The sequence below is a fragment of the Aedes albopictus genome, chromosome 2, assembly GCF_035046485.1.
Source record: "Aedes albopictus strain Foshan chromosome 2, AalbF5, whole genome shotgun sequence".
Lineage (NCBI taxonomy): Eukaryota > Metazoa > Arthropoda > Insecta > Diptera > Culicidae > Aedes > Aedes albopictus.
In genome coordinates, this window is record NC_085137.1 from 399183180 (window position 1) to 399206112 (window position 22933).

Sequence of the window (22933 nt, forward strand, 5' to 3'; positions counted from 1 at the left end):
TCGGTGCAGAACTCGATTTTTACAGTACTCGTCGTAATTATCCAACTCGGCAAGCCTCGTTGGATAAATGTACGACTCGTGCTGTAAAAATCATCATTCTGCACCTTGTTGCGTAAACTACTATTTCAAAATAGATTTGGAAATCATATTTTACACATAGTGGGGCAATAGTTCGAATTGTGGAGTCAGAGTTCGAGTCATGTGGCCACTTCAGGTGAAAACCAAAAAATCTGCAAAATGTAATATCCCAAGTAACAATCAGCATGCTTCGAAGGTTTATTCATGTTTTATCCTGGTTTTATACGAGCATGTCAAAAAACTAGTTGTTCTAAATTAGTTTTATGTGGTAGTTTTTTACTTTGAACCTTTGTCGTTCCATAAAACTATCATATAACTTCTGCTATAAACATCTTCAATTAAAGACTTGCCAGTAGACATGAATTGGTTTTATCACTTGTTATAAAACATTTCAATAAAACTTATATTTGCGTTTGTTGCCGGAGAGATTTTTTTGTAAACAAATACACAAAACTGTGAGGCAATGCATAAAACCAGCAAAAGATTTCGTGGCCGTAACATAAACCAAAATAATGCTGTGATAAAACCGCTAGTTCTATCATAAGCTCAGTTATGACTACCTCAGGAGGGTTAGCCCTATTGGAGGAATCATCAGGAACACAGAGTTTTATCAGAAAAAAATGTCGCCTAGCCGGGATAATTCATGTAAATACAGCAAAATTATTGCTTATGTTTATGATTTCACGTACAGCTTAAGATCAAATTAAACCATACAACACGTTTCCGTCATTTTATTTCGTCAGAAAAATTACATATTTTTTTTAAACTCCGCTGTGTTGAAAAAACCTTTTTTTAGATTGATAAAACTATGATACAACCTGAAATCCTAAGCCGGCTTGCACACGAAGTCCTGTAGGCCCTAATAAGACTGGGCCAACTAGCCAGAACGTGGGCTTAATGAGGCATACAAGAACTCGAGAGCGTTTTAAAAACGGCATCAATGGTTTTATGTTTAGGATTTTTGAATCGCTAAAAAACTTTGATAAAATTAAAATTGTTACTTGGGATTATCTCTAAAAATGATTAGACGTAACAGTTGTGAAATTTCAATCGACCACGCTTTTAACGATCATTTTAAATCTTCATTGTTGTGGCTTTCACAACCAGGGGCGCCCGCATCGTTTTTCTTTGCGTTTGACGTTTCACACTAGCGCCTTCTGTTGACGATATTGCACAACACAGTGTTTCATGAAACATTTCCACCAGGTGATGGTAGTGTGAAGCGAATGATGGATTTTCACGAAAATTATTCTAGGTGTTACGTCTGTTTGTCTGTGGAAATAGTGAGAACATTCGATCAAAATTGAAAAAAAAAATTGTCGTTTTATCTGAAAATGGCGAAACACTTCTAGTTTTTAGTGTAAATTTAACCCTAAATTGGGTTTATTTATATATTTTTATCTGCTTCGGTTAAAAAAATAACAATTTTCAACAAGGGTCGAACTTTTGCCCCACCTTGCTCTAATAAAAAAAAATATATTTTCATTTTTTCTTGTTTGGAAAACTAAGGATAATTGATTTTTGAATATTTTCAAATATTTGCAAAAGTCGAGAAATTCTAAAATAAATCAAATTTAGAGTATGTGGTAGAATTGTAGAAGTTTTTAAATCATATAAATATTAGAGAAAGAAAAAATATTTTCTGAATAAATATCCCTGTCTTCTGAAAACTGTTAAGGCTGATAAGAAATTCGTTATCTATTTTGAAATTGCTTGTAATCGAAAGTTGAGCATTCATGTGACCAGTTGAACATATTAGATAAGTTTTTTTTAAAATTTTCTTTTATGTAATTTGTGAAATTTGGGATTATTTTTTCAATTTCCCAGGTTACATATTTAAATGTCATCGTGGTGATCCCTACGTCAAACGTTGAAAATGCTTTCTTTCCTTTCCATCCCGCACGAACAACTGCCGCACCCGATTCAAGTGTTTTTTTTTTCTTATATTGGATTTCTTCGTTCTGATTTACTACTTCAATACGACACCTTCAATAACGAGACAGTAACAGTATGATTCAGTGTGTGTTTTCTGTATGTGTGTTTCTCCCATTCTTTTTTTCGAGCGTGTGTGTATGTGTGTTCTTTTGATAAATCATCAGCTTCATTTTTTCAGTGTTTTTAATAAGATTTTTTTTCGTTTTTTCTTGGTTAGTTTTTTTTAAAATTAATCGATCAAACTTATCTCAATCGTTAGAAATAAGAAGTAAGAATGCAAAACGGGAAAGTGAAGAACAAACTAAAAGCGTGAACTAATCGTTTTAATTAATGTAACAACTCTCGTATCCAACCTATCTAAGGGCGTTTTAATTGCGTACATATCTGGAAGGAGCGGGGGGTAAGTAAAATGTATCTCTGTTAGTTCTGTTTTTTTTTCTCTGTAATAATATTTGACTTTTTTGTTTGCTTTTCTCAGTATCATTATTTTGCTTACTATTTGCGTTTAATATGCAATTACATAAGATTATCGTATATGTTTATGGGGCAATGTAAGCTTCCTCGTTTTTTATTTATTTAAAGTAAAATAATCACAAAAATAAAACCTTATTCACAAAGAGTCGAGTTTCGAGTTTCTGCTGGAAGTATACGGGGGCGGGTATATACGGTTTACGATATAACATTCAAGAAAGGGTTTCTATGTGTTTTCAATTCTCGAACTGTCCGTTTCGAGACACACAAATATGGCTGCTGTTTTGATTGTTGTTTTTACAAATTTCGAGAAACGCGCGTCGGGTCCTATATCTTCCTATATCTTTTCTTCAGTGCTGTCCTGTTAACGGGTATCCGTTGGTTGTAACTTTTTTTCCGGTTATAATTTCTTTAGCTGGGTTAGAATTTCAGTTTCTTGCGTGTGTATCAAATCAAAACAAAATTTACGTTGCTTGTACCCTTTTCAGAAGACGGAACGAAAATGTCCAGCATTTTCTACGAAACGTATTTGTAATTCTAAACTTAACGAGTGAAGCAAGTGATGAAAGCCTACGCTCTGGCTGGCTGGACGCTGCTGTTGGCTGTTCCCTCTCTGGTGACGCATTCGCGGTTTTATGATGGCTTTCAAAGGCGTGATTCGGTTTGTGGATACCGTTATAAAGCCACGATAAAACCAGAACGGCACTTGGCGGTCTTTTCTTGGCCTTTTGTTCTTAAGAGTGTAACGAGATTGATGATTTGCTTCCTATTTCTGCGATGTTACTAAGCTAGTAGTAGTAGTGGTGGTGGGTGCTGTATAAGGACATTCTCTCATGATTGTGAACGTGTGTGTGTGTGCGGCACAGTTTTGTTTGCCGTTGTTTAGTAGTAGTAGTAGTAGATCATATGTTGCTTCTTCTTTTTGTTTTGTATATATTGTCTTACAGGGATAAAAAATACACGTGTGTTTGTGTAAGCTCATATTATATATCTCTCCAAAAAGTACGAAAAGTCTACAACTTTGCGGGCGAAAAGAGTTCGGTTCTGGTACGACACGCATTTTAGTGGCAATACTTAGAAGAGGGTGGTAGTAGATCTTGCTTTTTTGTCGAATGGACACTACATTTTATCAGATTCTTTTGTTTTTAGACATTTTGTTTTCGGGGCCGTCGGATAAATCTGGGTCAGTTCACGAGGTGTTGCGGAAAGTTTACTCGGAGTGTGATTACAACGGCTTAGTGTTGTAGTGTGTAGTACTAGAATAGAGGGGACAAACTTATAAAAGGAAATGATTTTACTCAAATCTGAAAGCGGTTAGGGGCTCAGACACGGTTTAACAGCCCCTGCACGTGGCTAAATATGCTAAATATCACACACTGGATGAGGATCTCACAGTTTCTATTTTTTCTGGTAGATCTGATCTAGTACTACGAATCGCTGACGCTCGTGGTAAGCAATTTGAAACCGTTTCCGTGTGGCAGGACGCAGACTGCAGGCATTATTTGAAAGCATAAGTATGCAATAACTTTGTATTGTCTTTGGGCTACCTGTCAGAAAATAAATTAACACAATCTGATGTGCTCTGCGAGTCAAAATTATTGTCAAAAATTTCCTCTGAGAAATTATTTAAAAATGTATTCAAGGTCAAGCTTTTGGATTATTTTTTTATAACTCTTGAAGGATTGCAGGAGCATCCAGTGAATGATTTCAGATGAGCCCTCTGAGGATTTCAGAGAGCTTATTTGAAATATTTCAAAAGTACTGTCTGAAAGATTTAAGAGGCATCTTCTGAAAGATTTCAAAAGTTTTGGTAGCATCGAAGACTTTCAGAGACTCCCACTGAAGAACTTTGAATGCTCCTGCTAGAGGATTTCAGAGGCTCCCTCTGAAGTACTTAACAGATTGCCTCCGAAATATTTAGAAACACCCTCTTAAGAATTGCGTGAAGAACTTTAGAGGAATCTTGTGAAGGATTTCAGAGGCGTCCTCCAAAAGATTTCAAAAGCTTCTTCTACAGAATTTCAGAGGATTGCTTTGGATGAGTTTGGAACCGTCCTCTGAAGACTTTCAGGAGCTCCCTTTGAAGAATTTCGAAAGCTCCCGCGAGGATGTCAAAGGTTCCCTCTGAAGTATTTGATAGATTTCCTCAGAAATGTTTCAGAGACTCCCTCTTAAAGAATTTCAAAAGCATCCAGTGAAAGATTTTATAGAAATCTTGTGAAAGATTTCAGTGGTGTCCTCAGAAAAATTTCAAAAGCTTCATCTACAGAATTTTCGAAAGCTCCCGCGAGGATTTCAAAGACTCCCAATGAAAAAATGTTTCAGAGACTCCCTCTTAAAGAATTTCAAAGGCATTCAGTGACAGATTTTGTAGGAATCTTGTGTAACATTTTAGAAGACCTCTGCAAGATTTCAAAACCTTCGTCTACAGAATTTCAAAGGTTTACTTTTGATGAATTCGAAAGCTTTCTCTGAAGACTTTCAGAAGTTCTCCCTGAAGAACTTTGAATGCTCCCGCTAGAGAATTTCAGAGGCTCCCTCTGTAGTATTTGACAGATTCCCTCAGAAATATTTAGAGACTCCCTCTTAAGAATTTTAGAGGAATCTCGTGAAGGTTTTTAAAGGAATCATTATTATTATTATTATTTATTTACGACATTTTACCCAAAAGTGGGCATTCGTGTTGGGTTAAAAGAATCATGTGAAAGATTTCAGAGACGTCCTTTGAAAGATTTCAAAAGCTTCTTCTACAAATTTCAGAGGTTTCCTCTGGATGGATTTGGGAGAATTCTCTGAAGATTTTAAGGAGCTCCCTTTGAAGAATTTCGAAATTTCCCACGAGGATTTCAAAGGCTCCCTCTGAAGTATTGACATATTTCCTCAGAACGGCTTCAGAGACTCCCTCTTACAAAAAATCAAGGGCATCCAGTGAAAGATTTTATAGGTATCTTGTGAAAGATTTTAGAAGCGTCCTCTGAAAGATTTCAAAAGATTCGTATACAGAATTTCAAATGTTCACTCTTGATGAGTTCAAAAGCTTTCTCTGACGGCTTTCATAAGCTTCCTCTGAAGAACTTTGAATGCTCCCGCTATAGGATTTCAGAGGCTCCCTCTGAAGCAGTTGACAGATTCCCTCAGAAATAGTTAGAGACAGCCTCTAAAGAATTTTAGAGGTATCTTGTGAAAGATTTCAATAGTGTCCTCTGAAATATTTCAAAAGCTTCGTCTACAGAATTTCTGAGGTTTGCTTTGAATGAGCATTCTCTGAACATTTTAAGAGGATCCTTTTGAAGAATTTCGATGACTCCCGTTTGAGAATTTTTCAGAAGTATTTTACAGATTCACAAAGAAATATTTCAAAGACTTCCTTCAAAGAATATCAATAGCATCCAGTAGAGCATTTCATAGGAATCTTGTGAAGGATTTCAAAAGCTTCGTCTACAGAATTTCGAAGGTTTGCTCTCGAAGAATTTGAAAGCGTTTTGACGTAGGACTACGTATCTCTATTTTTGCAGACTTCCAGAGGCTCCCTTTGAAGAATTTTGAAAGCTCCCACGAGGATTTCAAAGGCTTCCTTTGAAGTTTTTTACAGATTACATCAAAAATCTTTTGGAAACTCTCTCTTAAGATTTTCAGACGAATCTGGTGAAACATATAAAATGTATCTTATGAAGAATTTCAGAGCTTCTGAAGTATTTCAAAGGATTCCTCGGAAGGATTCCAGTGATCTCATATCCTCTGATGAATTTAATGGATATGTTCGGTAGAGGATTTCAGAGACTTTATTTAAACAAAACATGTTATTTTGTTTACATTTTAAAAAATGGTTTAAAAGCAACTTCTGAATCTATTTTGAGCGCCCGGAACACGAAATTTAGACTTCATTGAGAAAGCAATAGTAGGGCATACAGTGATGGCAACCGGTACTCGCGGCTTTTGCCAGTATGTTAACAATACAAGTTTTCCAGTTACATTACAACCGGGTTATGCATCACTATAGTAGTATGTTATGAAGTCTTCGTGAGTTTTTATTAAATATCGCACTGGAAAGTACACGGAAAATGCTTTTTCATTAATTTGTGTCTTACCAAGTTTGACGACACCTAAGGGCCGAAAAAAGATTGACAAAAACCAAGTTTCCTAACCTCAAAAAAGTATAAATCTTGAACGAAAAATATGAACCTTTTTTTTTTAGATACGGGTAGGGAAAATTGCACAAATATCGCCATCTTCTTTGCGTGTTGAGAGACCCGTGTGGAGAACAATAGGAGTGTGCGCCTGTGGCTAAGCGGGTCGGGTGTGTGCTAAACTGCGACGGAAGGTTACACTTGTATCTCTTCAGTTCAGAGCACCATTCTTGTTTTTATTATTTCGATTGGAGGGGCCGATTTATCTCCTTTAATCTCTTTCTCTCTCTCTCGCTCTCAGGAACTTGACACGTTCTCTGCTCTTCTCTTTGCGTTCAAGCTGCATTCGTCGCGCGCGTTCGGCTGCTACTACACATACTTCTATGGATGACGACTGACTGTTTATGCGCGCACGCGCGTGTGTGTGTATGTTTTCTAGAACTCCTACACTAAGGTAAAAAATCGTTCTCGTTTCAGTTCGATCAGTGTGTTTGTTGGGATGTTTGATTTTTTTTCTCTGATGTTTCGATATGACACCGTCGTTTTTTGTTTTGCTCTCGTTACTGTCAGTTACTGATCGTTCCTTTCTGATGCGGTTTAAGCTTGTTTTGCTAGAAGTTCTAACTTTGTGCATCTCTTTTTTCTTCTTTTTTGCTGCTACATTTCCTTTCGCTTCTTGAAGCGGATTCAAAGTCTTAAAAATTATCAGTTTTTTCTTCCTCTGCGTTTTTCCTGCCTTGATGGTTCGACCAAAAAGGGTGATCATTTTTGTTCTCCTATATGCTTATCTATAGCTGATCTCTAGTTTTTTTTTGTTTTCTTATTAAATATATATATATGTTCTGCTTAACGGTCCTTACAATAAATCTCTGCTTGATTTTTTAAAATTATTTTTCAATTCATTAATTATTAAAGAGTGATATTTTTTTGTTTTATCTTAAATGTTAAACACTGTACCTTAAATTCTTAGTATTTTCACTAGTTAAGTTGTTTTTTTTTGTATTTTTTTTCGTTTATCAATATTTGCCTCGTGTTATAATAAGTTAACAGAAATAATTTAAAATTTTGTTTATTACTTTCTTTGCGTATTTCCAGCAATTATCTATTATTTAATATATACTTCCGTGTTATCATCAGTGGTTACTTAGTACAATTTGCTTCTGTTGCAGTTTGCTTTATTTACGAATACTTCTTGATCAATTGTTTCCCATCTATTGTTATCAATCATGCTGTTTAATACACAGTTTATTTCGCCATCAAATTAGAATAGAATCTTTGATGTTATTTTGATATTGATGTTATCAGTTTTTTTCTTGGGTTTAACACACACCTATAAATGTTTGATAATTCTCATTTTTTTCCACATATTTGGCAATTTTTCCACCCTACAAAACATTTACAACTGAAATGAATCGTTTTGGCGGTATTCTTGCATATTTGCCGTGTTTGTCAAATATTTGATTTTCAATAATCATTTAATCCACTTATATCATTTACGTGTTCAAATCTGATGCTAATCAGCGGCGGTGGTGATATATCATTTCACTCTTCTCAAATTTGTTCCTCTTTCTCTCTCTTTCTTACTATCTCTCTCGCTCTCGTTCGCCCATTACCTACTGGTAGTTCCGAGTCCACAAATCGTCTAAAATTTATCTTTTCTCTCTTTCTTTTAATCCATCGTGCTGAATCATTACAAATGTCCCGTTCTCATAAATTTCGCTATCAAAGCGCCTTCGGCTAACCTAAAAAACACTACCCTACGAATTACACATGTATGCGAAAAACAAACAAAACAATATTTTATATGAATGAAGATTTTTTTTCAATGGCTGACTGATGTCGCTTGCGTCTGAAAATTTTTCGATCTAATCAAGAAAATCACCATCATCATCTCCGATAGAAAAATCGTCTGAATTGCCCTCTCTTTCCCCCTCTGTTCCCGCCAAAACTACCCGCACGCAGAGGACCCCTCGCCAACCCCTCCGGGCTACGCTGCTGCTGCTGTTGTAAGATGGTAAAAAATCGTCTACCCGAAGGCGCCACCTCGGATGCCATACGCCGCCGGCCATTCCGCGGGAACTTTAGAAAGAAAGAAACGGCACCTCAGCCCCTCCTCTTCCTCCTCACAAAACCCTCGCTACATTGATGGTGATCGAAGACGCGCTACACATGTTGGTGGTGGTGCTGGTGGTGATGGCGATGGCGCCGGAACAACTTATCGGATGTCGCTGATGTTGTTCTTGCTGCCGAAGATCTTCACCAGTTGCGATTCGTAGTCGCCGATGTTGCGCTTCATGATGTCCATGCAGGGGCCGAGCAGCCGTTCGAAAGCGTCCACGTCCAAGACTGTCGTGGGAGGCGGGAAAAGGGAAAAAAACGCGCAATTAGTAAGAGGCGGAATGTTCGTAAAGTTGGATGTTTTGGTTGTTGGAATTTTGATGTGCAAAATAGTGAAAGCCGATTAGTAATTGTTAGGAATAAAGAACTATGAGGACTTACCTTCCGTGGGACAGTAGATCAACTAATACATTATGTGTCTACATAAAGATCATGCTGAAATCAGTTGTTTTATCACTATATGAACTTCCTACATAAAAAACTCAGCAGCTTAACTCGTTTTACATTTTATTTTTGTAAATATAGTAAGAGTTTTGAGAAACACTTTTAATTGATTGACCTACTAAATCAAATAAACGATTTATTTCAAAAAAACAAAGGATGCAATATTAGTTACTCTAAAAGTGATCTGAGACACTGTGTAGGTATTGCTTAATGTGGACATTTGCATGTCTACAATATATCAGACTCAAATATAATTTGAATGGGCGTGAAATGAAATTCAATGTTGTATACAATATTTATCTGTTTCATTTTAATAACCGGCAACGCGTCTGAACCTGCATTTGTATCTTATACCAAATAATCCCATATAACATGGTTTTAGGGCCTAAACCTCCATCAAACAGCCGCCATCTTGAATTTTCAGAAGCCATCTTGGATTTTACATCGCCGTCTTGGATATTCTAATCGTCATTTTTGAACTCCGGACATCTCCCTACACAAACTATACCCATATTGCATGGTTTTAGAATTCAAAACACCATTAACCAGCCGCCATCTTGAATTTGGAGTCGCCATCTTGGATTTAAGATCGCCATCTTGGATATTCTGGTCGCCATTTTTGGACTCCGGACATCTTCCTCAAATATAACCATATTGTATGGTTTTAGGGCTTAAAACTCCATTATACAGCCGCCATTTTGAAATTGGAGCCGCCATCTTGGATTTTAGACCGTCATCGTGGAATTTCCGGTTTCAGTGTTGATTTTCGCATGTTAAAGGTTACAAAAATCGCCCCAGACTGTCGCATGATGGGGCTTGGTTCAGTTTTATATACGGCCAGTTCATACCGGGACTGGTCCGGATCACTGAAATGGCCATAACTGCGGAACGCCTTGACCGATCTGAACCATTTTGAATAGCAAACAATGCGGTAAAATTCCGGTTCGATTCGAGCTATAATCCGAAAACTGAGTGAACTTTTTTGCGCACAGACATACATACATACATACACACATACATACATCATCTCAATTCGTCGAACTGAGTTGATTGGTATATTATTATTATCTTTATTATCGAGATTTTCAGCCAGGGGCTGGTTCATCTCCGTGATTGGTATATGTGACTTGACCATCCGAGCCTTCTATCGTAAATTCGTTTTTTTTTTTGAGTGAACATATATAGCCTTTCAGTACACTTTGAGGTACGAGAAAGGCAAAAATATGTAAAAATGGCAAAAATGGCAAAAATGGCAAAAATTTCACCCTTTAACGATGTAAATCACCGAGAAAAAAATTGTGATCAACAGATCACGTTCACAAAAGATGGTTGCGCTCTTTTAAACTTCACATTAGGGCAGTTCAAACTTTAAACATGTCAAAAATTCAAAGCTCCCATATGTTCATTACAATCCTTGGTGCAAAACTAGAGTCCTGTTAAATTTTCAGCCATTTCGGTGGTGATTTAATGGTGGCCCAAAAGCAAAATAGGTTTATATGGGAATTACTATGGAGAATTTTCGAAAAAGGTTCCCCTCGTTGTAAAGCTTCACCATATGGATAAAGTCATAGGGTCAAAGCCGAATTGAATTCTTCGGACCTCAATGATGAATGTTGCCGAAGACCGCAACTCGTTTCGACTCACGAGACAGAAGTTATTAATCGATATTCATCCATGCATGCATGAACAGAAGACCACAGCTCGATCGACATGCTTGACACGCAATCATAGTATGCGTGTTACCTTCTTGCACACCTTGAAGGGAATCGTGAATGAAGATGCACATGCGAGTGAGAATTTGTTTAATAACTTTTTATCCGATTGTCAAAATGAGTTCCGATCTTCGGCAACATTCATCATTGAGGTCTGAAGAATTCAATTCGGCTTTGACCCTATGTCTTTATCCATGTGGTAAAGCTCTACAACGAGGAGAACCTTTTTCGAAAATTCTCCATAGTAATTCCCATATAAACCTATTTTGCTTTTGGGCCACCATTAAATCACCACCGAAATGGCTGAAAATTTAACAGAACTCTAGTTTTGCACCAAGGATTGTAATGAACATATGGGAACTTTGAATTTTTGACATGTTTAAAGTCTGAACTGCCCTACTTCACATTTTGCTCAAATTATGCTAGAAATAAATCGTTTTCCTTAAAATTTCGGCTGCCTTGCACCATTTTTCTCCATAGTGTACCAATTATGGCTAATCCCATAAGGAATGCATGCAAATAGTGCGAAAAGGAACCGAAGTTAGAAAATGTAAGCATAACTGGTACAGGGTTCCTATCATTGGCACACGCTGTAATAAATACTAAAAGTAGTTTTGGCTCCGTTTCTATATTTTTCCTGTATTCCATACTTTACAGCTTTAAGCTATCTTTTAACATATTGGTGACATTCATCGATGTTCTCGTTATTTTTGTACGAATAGTTTTCCTTAGGTAGTGCCATAATTGGTACAGGTACCCTATAAGCTTTTGCATTAAACTATGTATGGAACATTTCCCTCAGCTTTGGGCGTCTCGTTGAGAAGCGCCAGAAGGTATACTATTATGTTTTCAACCTTCCCAAGTAACACATTATGTTATATAAATGTATAAAATACACGTTTCATACAAATACTCATGTTAGGTCAAGAATATGAAAAACTGAAATTCGTACACTTATATCACCGAAAAAGCGCAAAAAATGGCGGATTATACAACATCTTTGATGTTACAGAAGATGTTTTTCGATACATCGTCAGAACATGATATTAAGTATTTCAGAACTATCCAACAACGTCGACAGAACCTTCGTGTTGTGATCATGTTAGCAGGAAATAAATTATTACCAAATGCGAACAACTCGATCAAATTTGACAGCTTTAATAAAAAACTTTCTGCTTTCAGCTCCTTCCTTACGAATCGATGATGGCTAAACATAATTTTGCCGCTTCCTAATAACTTTGAGATATAAAATAATCATGTTGTCATTGTCCAGTAGCATGACCAGATCTATTGTGCGGACACAGATTTATGGTGCAATAAACGTTTTCATGGGCCATAAATTTATGCGCTTTAAATCTGATATTGAAAATGCAAATATTTAGAAAGTTTTCTGTACTCTGGGAATACTTTACAATCGAGTTTACTTGAAGGCAACATGGTGGCAATGCAATACAGTGACGTCAAAAAAATGCGCAATTTAAAACATTTTCAAAACTTTTATTTATTATGTTATAGTTTTTTTATTGTAAAGCATACCAATAATTACCAAAGTTTATCCTTCCAACAATTAAACAAGCAAACATCTTTATCATTTCCACCTAGAACGATGTGTTTTTTTTAGTAGACACTGTAATTTTAATTTGTATTGATCATAACTTGCCTAATAGAGAGTGATATGTCTGTAATACGTACAAACTACATCTATCAAACATCTTTATAACATATTACTTTATTCGCCGTCAAATTACTTTGAAATAACATTAATTTGATGTATTTTGAACAACAAGCCGAAGAAGTTTTAAAGTTGGAGATGTTTACGTATTTTCGACAATAATATAACAAGACTTACAGGTAGTAAAATCAAAACAAACATACCAATTAACACTCTTGGGAATTCAGTTTTTAGGGCATTTTCGCGTTTTTCGTTGGATCTGTGAGCAGAAACGAGCATATTTTCCAAGTAAGTACATGATTTCATTCAAATAAACAGCCTCGAGTAATAAGGATGCTGATTATTATGCACTCAAAGCAGTTTGATTGATTTCCCGTCACCGATTATATACCACAATGCACATAGCAACAACTTCCCTGGCCACAAAATTCGTCTACGGTTATGCTTAATTTCCTCAGTAACCGCGTTCCAAAAATGATATAAATATATTATTAGCTGTCAATATTGGACTAGAAAAAGCGTATGGACATTTGGCGGCAATAAATTTAAATTCCGTTGCGATGAAATATTGATGATGTGTCATGAAACATCTCCATTCAAGAAATGCAAATACTAGTATCTTCAACGTACTTTCGACGTAATTCTAACATGCTCGAACTGTCTGCTAAAAATTATGTTCTGATGATGTTTCACATAGCATGTCATTACAACGAAAAATTGTAAGTGTCTGAACTTGTATAGGTCAGGTATTTTAGACGTAGAACCAACTTCCAAAAATGTTGATGACATTATTTATCATCTTGTTATAGCAATACATCGTAAGAACATGATTTCAACTAAAGATGTTACAAATTCCATTTATAATCCATATATAATGACACATTCTACGGGCCCCGTATCATCAATACCAATTTTTCAAAGTTGAGTTATGGCATATTTGACATTTTTATCACATTCTACATTACTTTTGTCACCCAAAAATGTATTTGACATGATATTAGTGTGACAATAAATATAAATTGAACGACGATTAAAATTAACATCAAAATCGTGATTTTAAGTCTTTTAGGCACACTTTTCACCCAAACTATAGTATTTTAAACACCAACACACTGATTTTTCAAAAGTCTTCCATCATTTGTAGATTAATGTACGTAGATTATTTAGCATAAAAAGATTTTTAATCGGAAGACTTTACAACTCTGAAATATGGCTGATCATAGTATGGGTTTTTATTGCGTTGTAACGTCACGAAAAATCAACATTTTTAAATTTTATTCAAATACGGAAAACGTTACAAATATGAAATTTTGTATGCTCTTTGTACTCGAAAAGATCTTTCAAATGAGACTAAAAAAAAGAAAATCGGTTCTTGGAAGCCTGAGTTTCACCTGGTTGAAGTTTGCGTTGTAACGTCACGAAAAAACATTCTGTGGAAAAGACCAAATCTTTCTGGATTGGACGGCGTTTGAATTAGACAAACGTAGTTCTATATTCAAAATAGTTTCGTTCTCGTTGTGTATGAGCTCTTTTTCGAGATATCGTTTATAAATTGAGTACCATTGCCGGTTAATAAACTACGTAGATTTTTAAAGGACGGGGGTGATGGTGTTAGGCCAAAATCTACGATGTAATTGTACTGTGAAATTGTAAAAATTTTTAATCGTAATCTAATACCACTCAAACCGAAAATTTCTGTGATACGAATGGCCAACGGACGAAACACTGGCGAAATTACAAAGTTATTAAGTTGGTCAAAGACTTACAGTTGATGGATAGTTTGATTTAAAGTTCCACCTACAGGCGGTGCTAGAGAACTTACAAATTTTAAATTTCATACATCTCAGGATCCCTTTTACATAGAAATACGATTTCTTCGGCAAAGTTGTTTGGTAGGACTTGCAGTTGATTTACCATTAGATGCGAGATTTTGCCACTAGAAGACGTTAGTTTCCATTTTGCAAAAGCAGGCAAGGGATTAGAATTTCTTGAAAAGTATTCTACAAGCTGTAACTTTTTTCACTTTGGACATATTGTATTCAAATCAAATTGTAATCAAAGATCAATATATCATTCTTAACTCTCAAAATTTAATTTAATTTGATTCACTTATTCCTTAGATAGTTAATAGAACACAGTCAAAAATATGATTCTGCTTGAAACGCTCCATCTTTGTGTAGAGCTAATCAATCAAGTCCAAAATTGTAGAAATTACAGATAACAAGTTGAGGAACTATCAGTCAAAATTTGAGAATTTTTGATATATTTTATAAAAAGTTACGGCTTGTTGAATGTGTTTTGGGTAATTAATAAAATTGGCATGCTTTTGAAAATTTGCAACTACATACCACCACTGTGTGGCAGAAATTAATACCATACGTCTACCAAACTGAAAGTCTAGTGATCTACCAAACAACTTTAATGAAGCAACCATCTTTCCAATTAATCACGATCCTGAGATAAGTAAAACTAAAAATGTTTATGCCCTCTAGTGCCTCCTAGTGGAAGGATTTGAAATCATACGGCCCATCAATTGAAAGTTCTTGACCAACAAAACAATTTTGTCGAGGACACCAACTGTCTAAATAGTTAGGATCTTGAAATATATGGGATGGATATTACGTCAGTGTTACATCTATTTTTGATGTAACAAGAATCCCCGACAAACAGACGTAACACCTACGAAATTAAAACTCATATATCTCGGGACTCTAATAACTTAGACTTTAGACTTTAGAATGTTGATGTCTTTGGAAAAGTTGTTTGACAAGAATTTTCAGTTTAAAAGCCGTTTGGTTCCAGTTTCTAACTGACTAGTGGTAGTTGAAATTTTGAAAAATAATGCACTTTATATATTTTTTAAAAAAATATTCAACATGTTGTAACTTCTTATAAAGTGCCCAAAGATTTTGCCAAAAAATAGTTTCTCAACTAATCAAAATTTGTTGAAAACTTTTTGAGAAATTCTAAACTATTGTAAACTTTTAATAAGCGTCGCTCAGTGTGTCTGAATCTCACATCCAATAGTAAATCAGCTGTAAGTTTTTTACTTATCAAACAACTTTGCCAAAGACACTAACTCTCTAAGTAATTATGACTCTGACATATATAGGATGAATTTTTTGTCAGAATTAGGTCTATTTGTCTCTGAAATCACGGAAATTGATGCCCCTAAGTGGTATGCAGATCGTCAGGTATGTCTTTGGTTCGATAACTGCTCGCACATCTTAAAGCCTTTTAAATTGAATCAATGACATTGCATAAATTATTGCAAAAATGTTTAATTCGACGGCGTGATAAGTTTTATGCTGCAAAATCTAAATATCTGGTGGTGCGAACTAATGAATATCAACGGTTTAGTCTTTGGGACAATATTAGATGAATATGGGTGGTACTAGGCCAAAGATGGGTACCATTAACCTTCATGAATGAGTTTTCATACTGCTGATAGCAATAACTTGGCCCTCCAAGCCATTTATCACAAAACGAATTTTCAAAAGAATAAAGTTGCTCTTTGAGCAGTAAAAATAATGCAATAATATATTCATAAATTCGGGCAATTTTGTCTGATTATTCTGATTCAAAACTGAAGTGTATTTTCGTGACGTTACAACGCGAGCAGTACCCTGTTTGAAACTGAACGGGCGTTGAAACGTCACGAAATGTGAAAGTCGATTATCCAAAAATGAATCCGAAATGTATATGTTTTATTTCACTGCATTGAAGAACAAATCAATAAATTTCAATGGTGGGAGAAATTTTCAGTTTAAAATAAAAATCCGAGCAAATTTTTCAAGATGTTGGTTGCGCGGTAGAGGGGGTCGGATTCTAGCGCGTTGTAACATCACGCTACAAATACGCATTTTAAACAAGTTTTTCTATTGAAAACTAAATGTTAAACAGGTCAAACATATCGCAAACTTTACAAGGAATCTGAATATAATAAAATATTTTGAGGTTTACAGTCGTTTTTATGAATTATAGTGGAAAATCTGACTACGAATGCGTAGAAACGTTGTAACGTCACGGTAGAATGTGCCTTATCTCGACGGCGTGATGAGTTATATGCTGAAAAATTTAAATATCTGGCGGTGCAAAATAATGGATCTCAGCGCGCTAGTCTTTGGAACAAAACTAGAAGAATATGGGTGATACTAAACCAAAGATGGGTGCCGGTGTCATTAACCTTCATGAAGAAGTATTCATACTATTGATAGCAATAACTTGGCCCTCCGAGCCATTTATCACAAAACGGTTTTTCAACAGAATAAAGTTCCCCTTGAAGCAGTGAAGATAATGCAATGATATATTCACAAATTCGGGTAAATTTGGCTGATTATTCTGATTCTAACATGATGTGCATTTTCGTGACGTTACAACGCGAGCAGAACCCTGTTTGAAACTGAACGGGCGTTGTAACGTCACGAAATGTAAAAGTCGATTATTCAAAAACAAATTCGAAATTTAAATGTTTTATTCCATTGAATTGAAGAACAAACCAATAAATTTCAATGGTGGAAAAACAATTCAGAATATCATAAAAATCCGAGCAGATTTTTTTAAATGTTGGTAGCGCGTTAGAGAGGGTCGGATTCTAGCGCGTTGTAACGTCACGCTACAAATACGAATTTTCAACACGTTTTTCTAATGAAAACTAAATGTTCAATAGGTCAAATATATCAGAAATTTTACAAGGAATCCGAATATGAAAAAATATTTTGCGGTTTACTCTCGTTTTCATAAGTTATAGAGGAAAATCTGACTACGAATGCGTCAAAACGTTGTAACGTCACGGTAGAATGTGTCAATACATTTTTTTGAAATGCTATTTCAAAAGATGTTTTGTGTGTTACTTGGGATTGGTTCATGAATAGCTGTTGTGGGGTTCTAATCCATGGCCTGGCAGAAAATTCTGGAACATTGTACAGGATTGATGCAGCAATACATTGCTTCACCAATCCTATGCAACCAATACAAAAATGCAGCAATGCACCAACGCAACGATGCGCGAATGTAGTGATACAGCGCCAATGCAACGATACAGCGATGCTACAATGCACGATGTACCAATACAACAAAGCAGACTGCTTTAAGCAGTTATGTACCAATGTATCAATGCACCAATGCAACGGTTCAACGATTCACCAACGCAATGATGTACAAATGCAACGATTTTTGAGTGAAACACGGTAAAGGCTGGGTATGCTGCGCAATTCAGATCGCATTGTGATCCACTAGCCTCTGCCCAGCAACTTCTATCCCTACCTTCTTGTGGTACTGGCCGGAAACTACGAGCAACCTTAGGGAAGTTCGGGTAACCAACCCCGGTGTGAACTTTGGTCGTATGCTGACAGGGAAGGGGGGAGGGGTTTGCTTCAACAAACCTGAGCGTCTGTTCTCCAGGAGGAGCGACTCACAACAGCGTCTGATCCCCATGTTAGGGGCGGCTGATCTACGTCCGAGTGCCAGGGAAGGACTCTAAGCTCAACTGTGCACTATGGTCCTCCGGAAAGTAGGGGGTTGGAGTCAGGCCCTACGAGCCAGCCGTAAAAACTCATTGTAACGAAGAATCAGTAACATAATAATACAAACCGAGACCAACGACAACGACCCCAGCGAACAAAAAGGACTTGCGATTGGAAACTCGGTACGTGCAACTGCCGATCTCTCAGCTTCATTGGGAGCACCCGCATACTCGCCGATCAACTGAAGGACAGCGGGTTCGGCATCGTAGCGCTGCAGGAGGTGTGTTGGACAGGATCCATGGTGCGAATGTTTAGAGGTAATCATACCATCTACCAGAGCGGCGGCAACACACGCGATCTGGGAACAGCTTTCATCGTGATGGGTGATATGCAGAGGCACGTGATCGGTTGGTGGCCGATCGACGAAAGAATGTGCAGGTTGAGGATCAAGGGCCGATACTTCAACTTCAGCATAATAAACGTGCTGCCCAAGCCACGACGTCAAGGTCAGCATAGGAGATTTAAACGCTCAGGTAGGCCAGGAGGAGGAATTCAGATCGACGACTGGAAAGTTCAGCGCCCACCAGCAGACGAACGAAAACGGCCTACGACTCATTGATTTTGTCGCCTCCAAAAATATGGCCATACGGAGCACCTTTTTCCAACACAGCCTCCCTAATCGTTACACCTGGAGATCACCACAGCAGACGGAATCTCAAATCGGCCACGTTCTGATTGACGGACGGCACATCTCCGACATTATAGACGTCAGGACCTATCGTGGCGCCAACAACGACTCCGACCACTATCTGGTGATGGTTAAACTGCGCCCAAAACTCTCCGTCATCAACAATGTACGGTACCGGCGACCGCCACGGTACAACCTAGAGCGACTGAAACAACCGGATGTCGCCTCAGCATACGCGCAGAATCTCGAGGCCGCATTGCCAAACGGGGGTGAGCTCGATGAGACCCCTCTAGAGGACTGCTGGAGTGCAGTGAAAGCATCCATCAACGACGCGGCTGAGAGCACCGTTGGGTACGTGAAACGGAATCTATGGAACAAATGGTTCAACGAAGAGTGCCGAATGGTTTTGGAGAAGAACGCAGCGAAGGCGGTAATGCTGCAGCAAAGGGACCCGACAGAACGTGGGACGTTACAGACAGAAGCAGATCCACCTCTTTGGGGAGAAAAAGCGCCGCCTGGAAGCAGCGGTGTGCGAAGAAATGGAGCTGCTGTGCTGTTCCCAAGAAACACGGAAGTTCTACCAGAAGCTCAACGCATCCCGCAACGGCTTCGTGCTGCGAGCCGAAATATGCAGGGATAAAGACGGAGGTCTCTTAATGGACGGACGTGAGGTGATCGAAATGTGAAAGCAGCACTTCGATCAGCACCTGAATGGTGTGGAGAACGTAAGCACGGGAGACCACGGCAACGGAGGAAACGACGATGCCAGTGCAGCAGAGGACGGAAATGAACCAACTCTCACGCTGAGGGAAGTTAAGGATGCCATTCACCAGCTCAAAACCAACAAAGCAGCCGGTAAGGATGGTATCGCAGCTGAACTCATAAAGATTGGCCCAGAAAAGTTGGCCACCTGTCTGCATCGGCTGATAGTCAGGATCTGGGAAACCGAAAAGCTACCGGAGGAGTGGAAGGAAGGGGTAATCCGCTCCATTCACAAGAAAGGCGGCCATTTGGAATGTGAGAAGTTCAGGGCGATCACTATTTTGAATGCTGCCTACAAAGTGCTATCCCAGATCATCTTCCGTCGTCTGTCACCTAAAATGAATGAGTTCGTGGGAAGTTATCAAGCCGGCGTCATCGACGGCCGGTCGACAACGGACCAGATCTTTACCGTACGGCAAATCCTCCAGAAATGCCGTGAATACCAGGTCCCAACGCATCACCTGTTCATCGACTTCAAAACGGCATACGACAGTGTCGACCGCGCAGAGCTATGGAGAATCATGGACGAAAACGGCTTTCCTGGGAAGCTGACTATAGACTGTTTAAAGCGACGATGGACGGTGTGTAAAACTGCGTAAGGGTTTCGGGTGAACTCTCCAGTTCATTCGAATCTCGCCGGGGACTGCGACAAGGTGATGGAGTCTCATGCCTACTCTTCAACATCGCTCTGGAAGGTGTTATGCGACGAGCCGGGAAACGATTTTCACAAAATCCGGTCAATTTGTGTGCTTTGTGAACGACATGGACATTATCGCCAGAACATTTGGAACGGTGGCAGAGCTGTACACCCACCTGCAACGCGAAGCAGCAAAGGTCGGACTGGTGGTGAAAGCCTAAAAAACAAAGTACGCGCTGGTAGGCGGAGCCGAAAACGACCGAATCCGTCTGGGTAGTATCCGTGAGGTGGTGGAGGAATTCGTCTCCCACGGATCCTTACTGACGGCTGACAATAACGTGGGCCGTGAAATTCGGAGGCGCATCATTAGCGGAAGTCGAGCCTACTACGGGCTCCAGAAGAAACTGCGGTCTAAAACGATTCTCCAACGCATCAAATGCACCATGTACAAAACGCCAATAAGACCGGTGGTTCTCTACGGACACGAGATATGGACCATGCTCGAGGATTGCAAGCACTCGGAGTCTTCGACCTACTATATGGCGACCGTGACAGGTTCATAGTTCTGTTACGTAAAACCATCAAAGTTGATACATAGTTCTCCTACACTTTCAGTTTCCAAAAGTTTTCTTCGTAATGGAATATAGAGACCAGCAGTTTTGATTTTCGTCAGCTATATAAAACAAAAACAGCTGAAATGTTTCCATTAGAAAGGATTAACGAAATGTTATGATTGAATTACAGTCATAAGTCAAATATTGTGATAAAATTTTAAATGTTTCTAAATATCAAACCAGCTCAATTTATTTCTGATCAAACTAAATGAAACAAAAATAAAAAATTGATCATCACCAGACATATTTCTATGATCATTACTTTAAACCCCTATTGACATTTCAGAATATCTTCTAAAAATGCTGATTACACAAGTTTACAAAATAAAACGAAAGTCGTGAACTTCTGTCAACGACCAAAATTTTTAAAGCACAATTTAGTGCTGATTTCAAAACCGACCTTCAAAAAATTTTAAGTAGAGCAGTTTTTGGGTTTTAGCTCAATATCAAGTTTTGCAACTTTTCAAAATGTATAATTTACTAAAATTCAAATATATTGCGTTTTGTTCAACAAATTTTAAATCTTTTTCCATAAATTAAAAGCTGAATACAATACCATTCGATCATCCGAATACAGGTTTTGCGTCAGATTGATGAAATTCAAGATATTGGCGAGTTTTAGAGACGATCTCCTTAAATTTTAGCAAAATTCCCAAAATTTTTTGAAGAAATGTACTTTTTTCAATAAGAAAAAACTAACTTAAAAATTCTCTCTCGACGTTTATTTGACATATCATATGTAGGCGAGTTACAGTAAAAAATTCAGCTCAATCGAAGCATTGATTACGGAGAATGAGATGTTTGAAGTGAGCGACTTTGCTTAAAAATAGAACAAAAATCGATTTCAAATCATCAACCTTGTATGGAAAGTCGAAAAAAAATCGCTCTACTGTAATTTTTTTCTTTCGCGTTTTCGAACTCAGGGCATGATTCTACACCAAAAATAATCATCAGCTTACCGAGTTCAAAAATGCTGTAAACTAGTGTTATCTTTCAAACAAACATTTGATTAGAAATAGATAGGTATTGCCTCAATTAGTAAGTTAGGGGTAGGCGGGGCAGTATGGACACATGGGGTAGAATGGACACCTTCAATATTTTCATATATTCGAACTCTTTTGTACTCTCAATGCAGGGAGCATATACTTCATTTACCTACTATGTAGTTTCAGCAGAGAAACATTCCAAATTAAAATTTGATTTGACTTTACAGAACAACACAAAAAAGATGCGTCCTCCGTTTTTTGTACATGGAAATTATAAGTTTCGCGCCATCTAAAATAAGGGTATTTGACAAATTAATTGCAAATCGAAAAAATTGAAATCTCTATAGCATACTTGATAAGTTTAGCTGTATTTACATCCTCGACCTGTTAATATTTACACATTTTTGATATCACTAGTACTAGTACTAGTTTGAAAATTTCTCCTCTAATCGGGGCAGAATGGAAACTAAGGAACGGTAAGGGAAAAACACAATCTAAATCACAAACAAACAAAATTCTTCGAATTAAGTATGTTTTTGATCGAATGTTTGCTGTAATAGACATAGGACGAAACAAATTCGATAAAAAACGTCAACAGTGAAAAACTATTGTTTTACACACAGCTGTACATTTTTGGCCCTTCAGAGTCCTAAAATCACCGATTTTAGTTAAATAGTGTACTTTTTTCGTTGAAAAAGTTTCATGATTTTTTTGACCTCATACCATTTTTGAGAACATAATGCCCCGTAGGGGACCACTTAGCCTTCAAATTTTGGCATGATGCTTTTTTTAGCTAAAACGATCGTTTTACAATATTGAACTTTTAACATTTCCAAATTTTGCAAAAATAGGGACGGCCGACTGTACATGCGGACAAAAACTCAACTTTATTCAAAACAGTCCGAATTGAAATTACCTGAACATAATTTACCTAGTTTTGTGTATTATTCATCGGAAGAAGTTGTTTGCTACAGAAAACATTTATTGATGTAAAAAACATGTACAAAACTCACAAAATTCTTGTGGTGTCCATTCTGCCCCGCCTCCCTGACGGCGGCCGTGAAAAGTTGTCATTTTTTGAAACGTTTTTTGAAGTAGCTGCTGTATACGCTTTCAAAGTATCAAAAAAGTTAACTTTTACGACATCTTGCCAGGTTAAATTGGCAAAAACCTTAGAGTGTCCATAATGCCCCGCCTACTTCTACACAAAGAAAAAAATAATCA

The 22933-nt window shown here is 37.5% G+C and overlaps 1 protein-coding gene across 2 annotated transcripts in view; it reads right to left on the reverse strand.

The window, feature by feature from the left end:
* Positions 1 to 7479: 7479 nt before the first annotated feature.
* LOC109405137 (cAMP-dependent protein kinase type II regulatory subunit) overlaps positions 7480 to 22933 on the reverse strand; it is a 375648-nt gene continuing 360194 nt past the window's right edge. For both annotated transcript variants that reach the window (XM_029879336.2, XM_029879339.2), the window contains one exon: positions 7480 to 8957. In XM_029879336.2, coding sequence (XP_029735196.1) covers positions 8827 to 8957 — 131 coding nt within the window. In that variant the 3' untranslated portion in view covers positions 7480 to 8826. The remainder of the gene's footprint in view (positions 8958 to 22933) is intronic.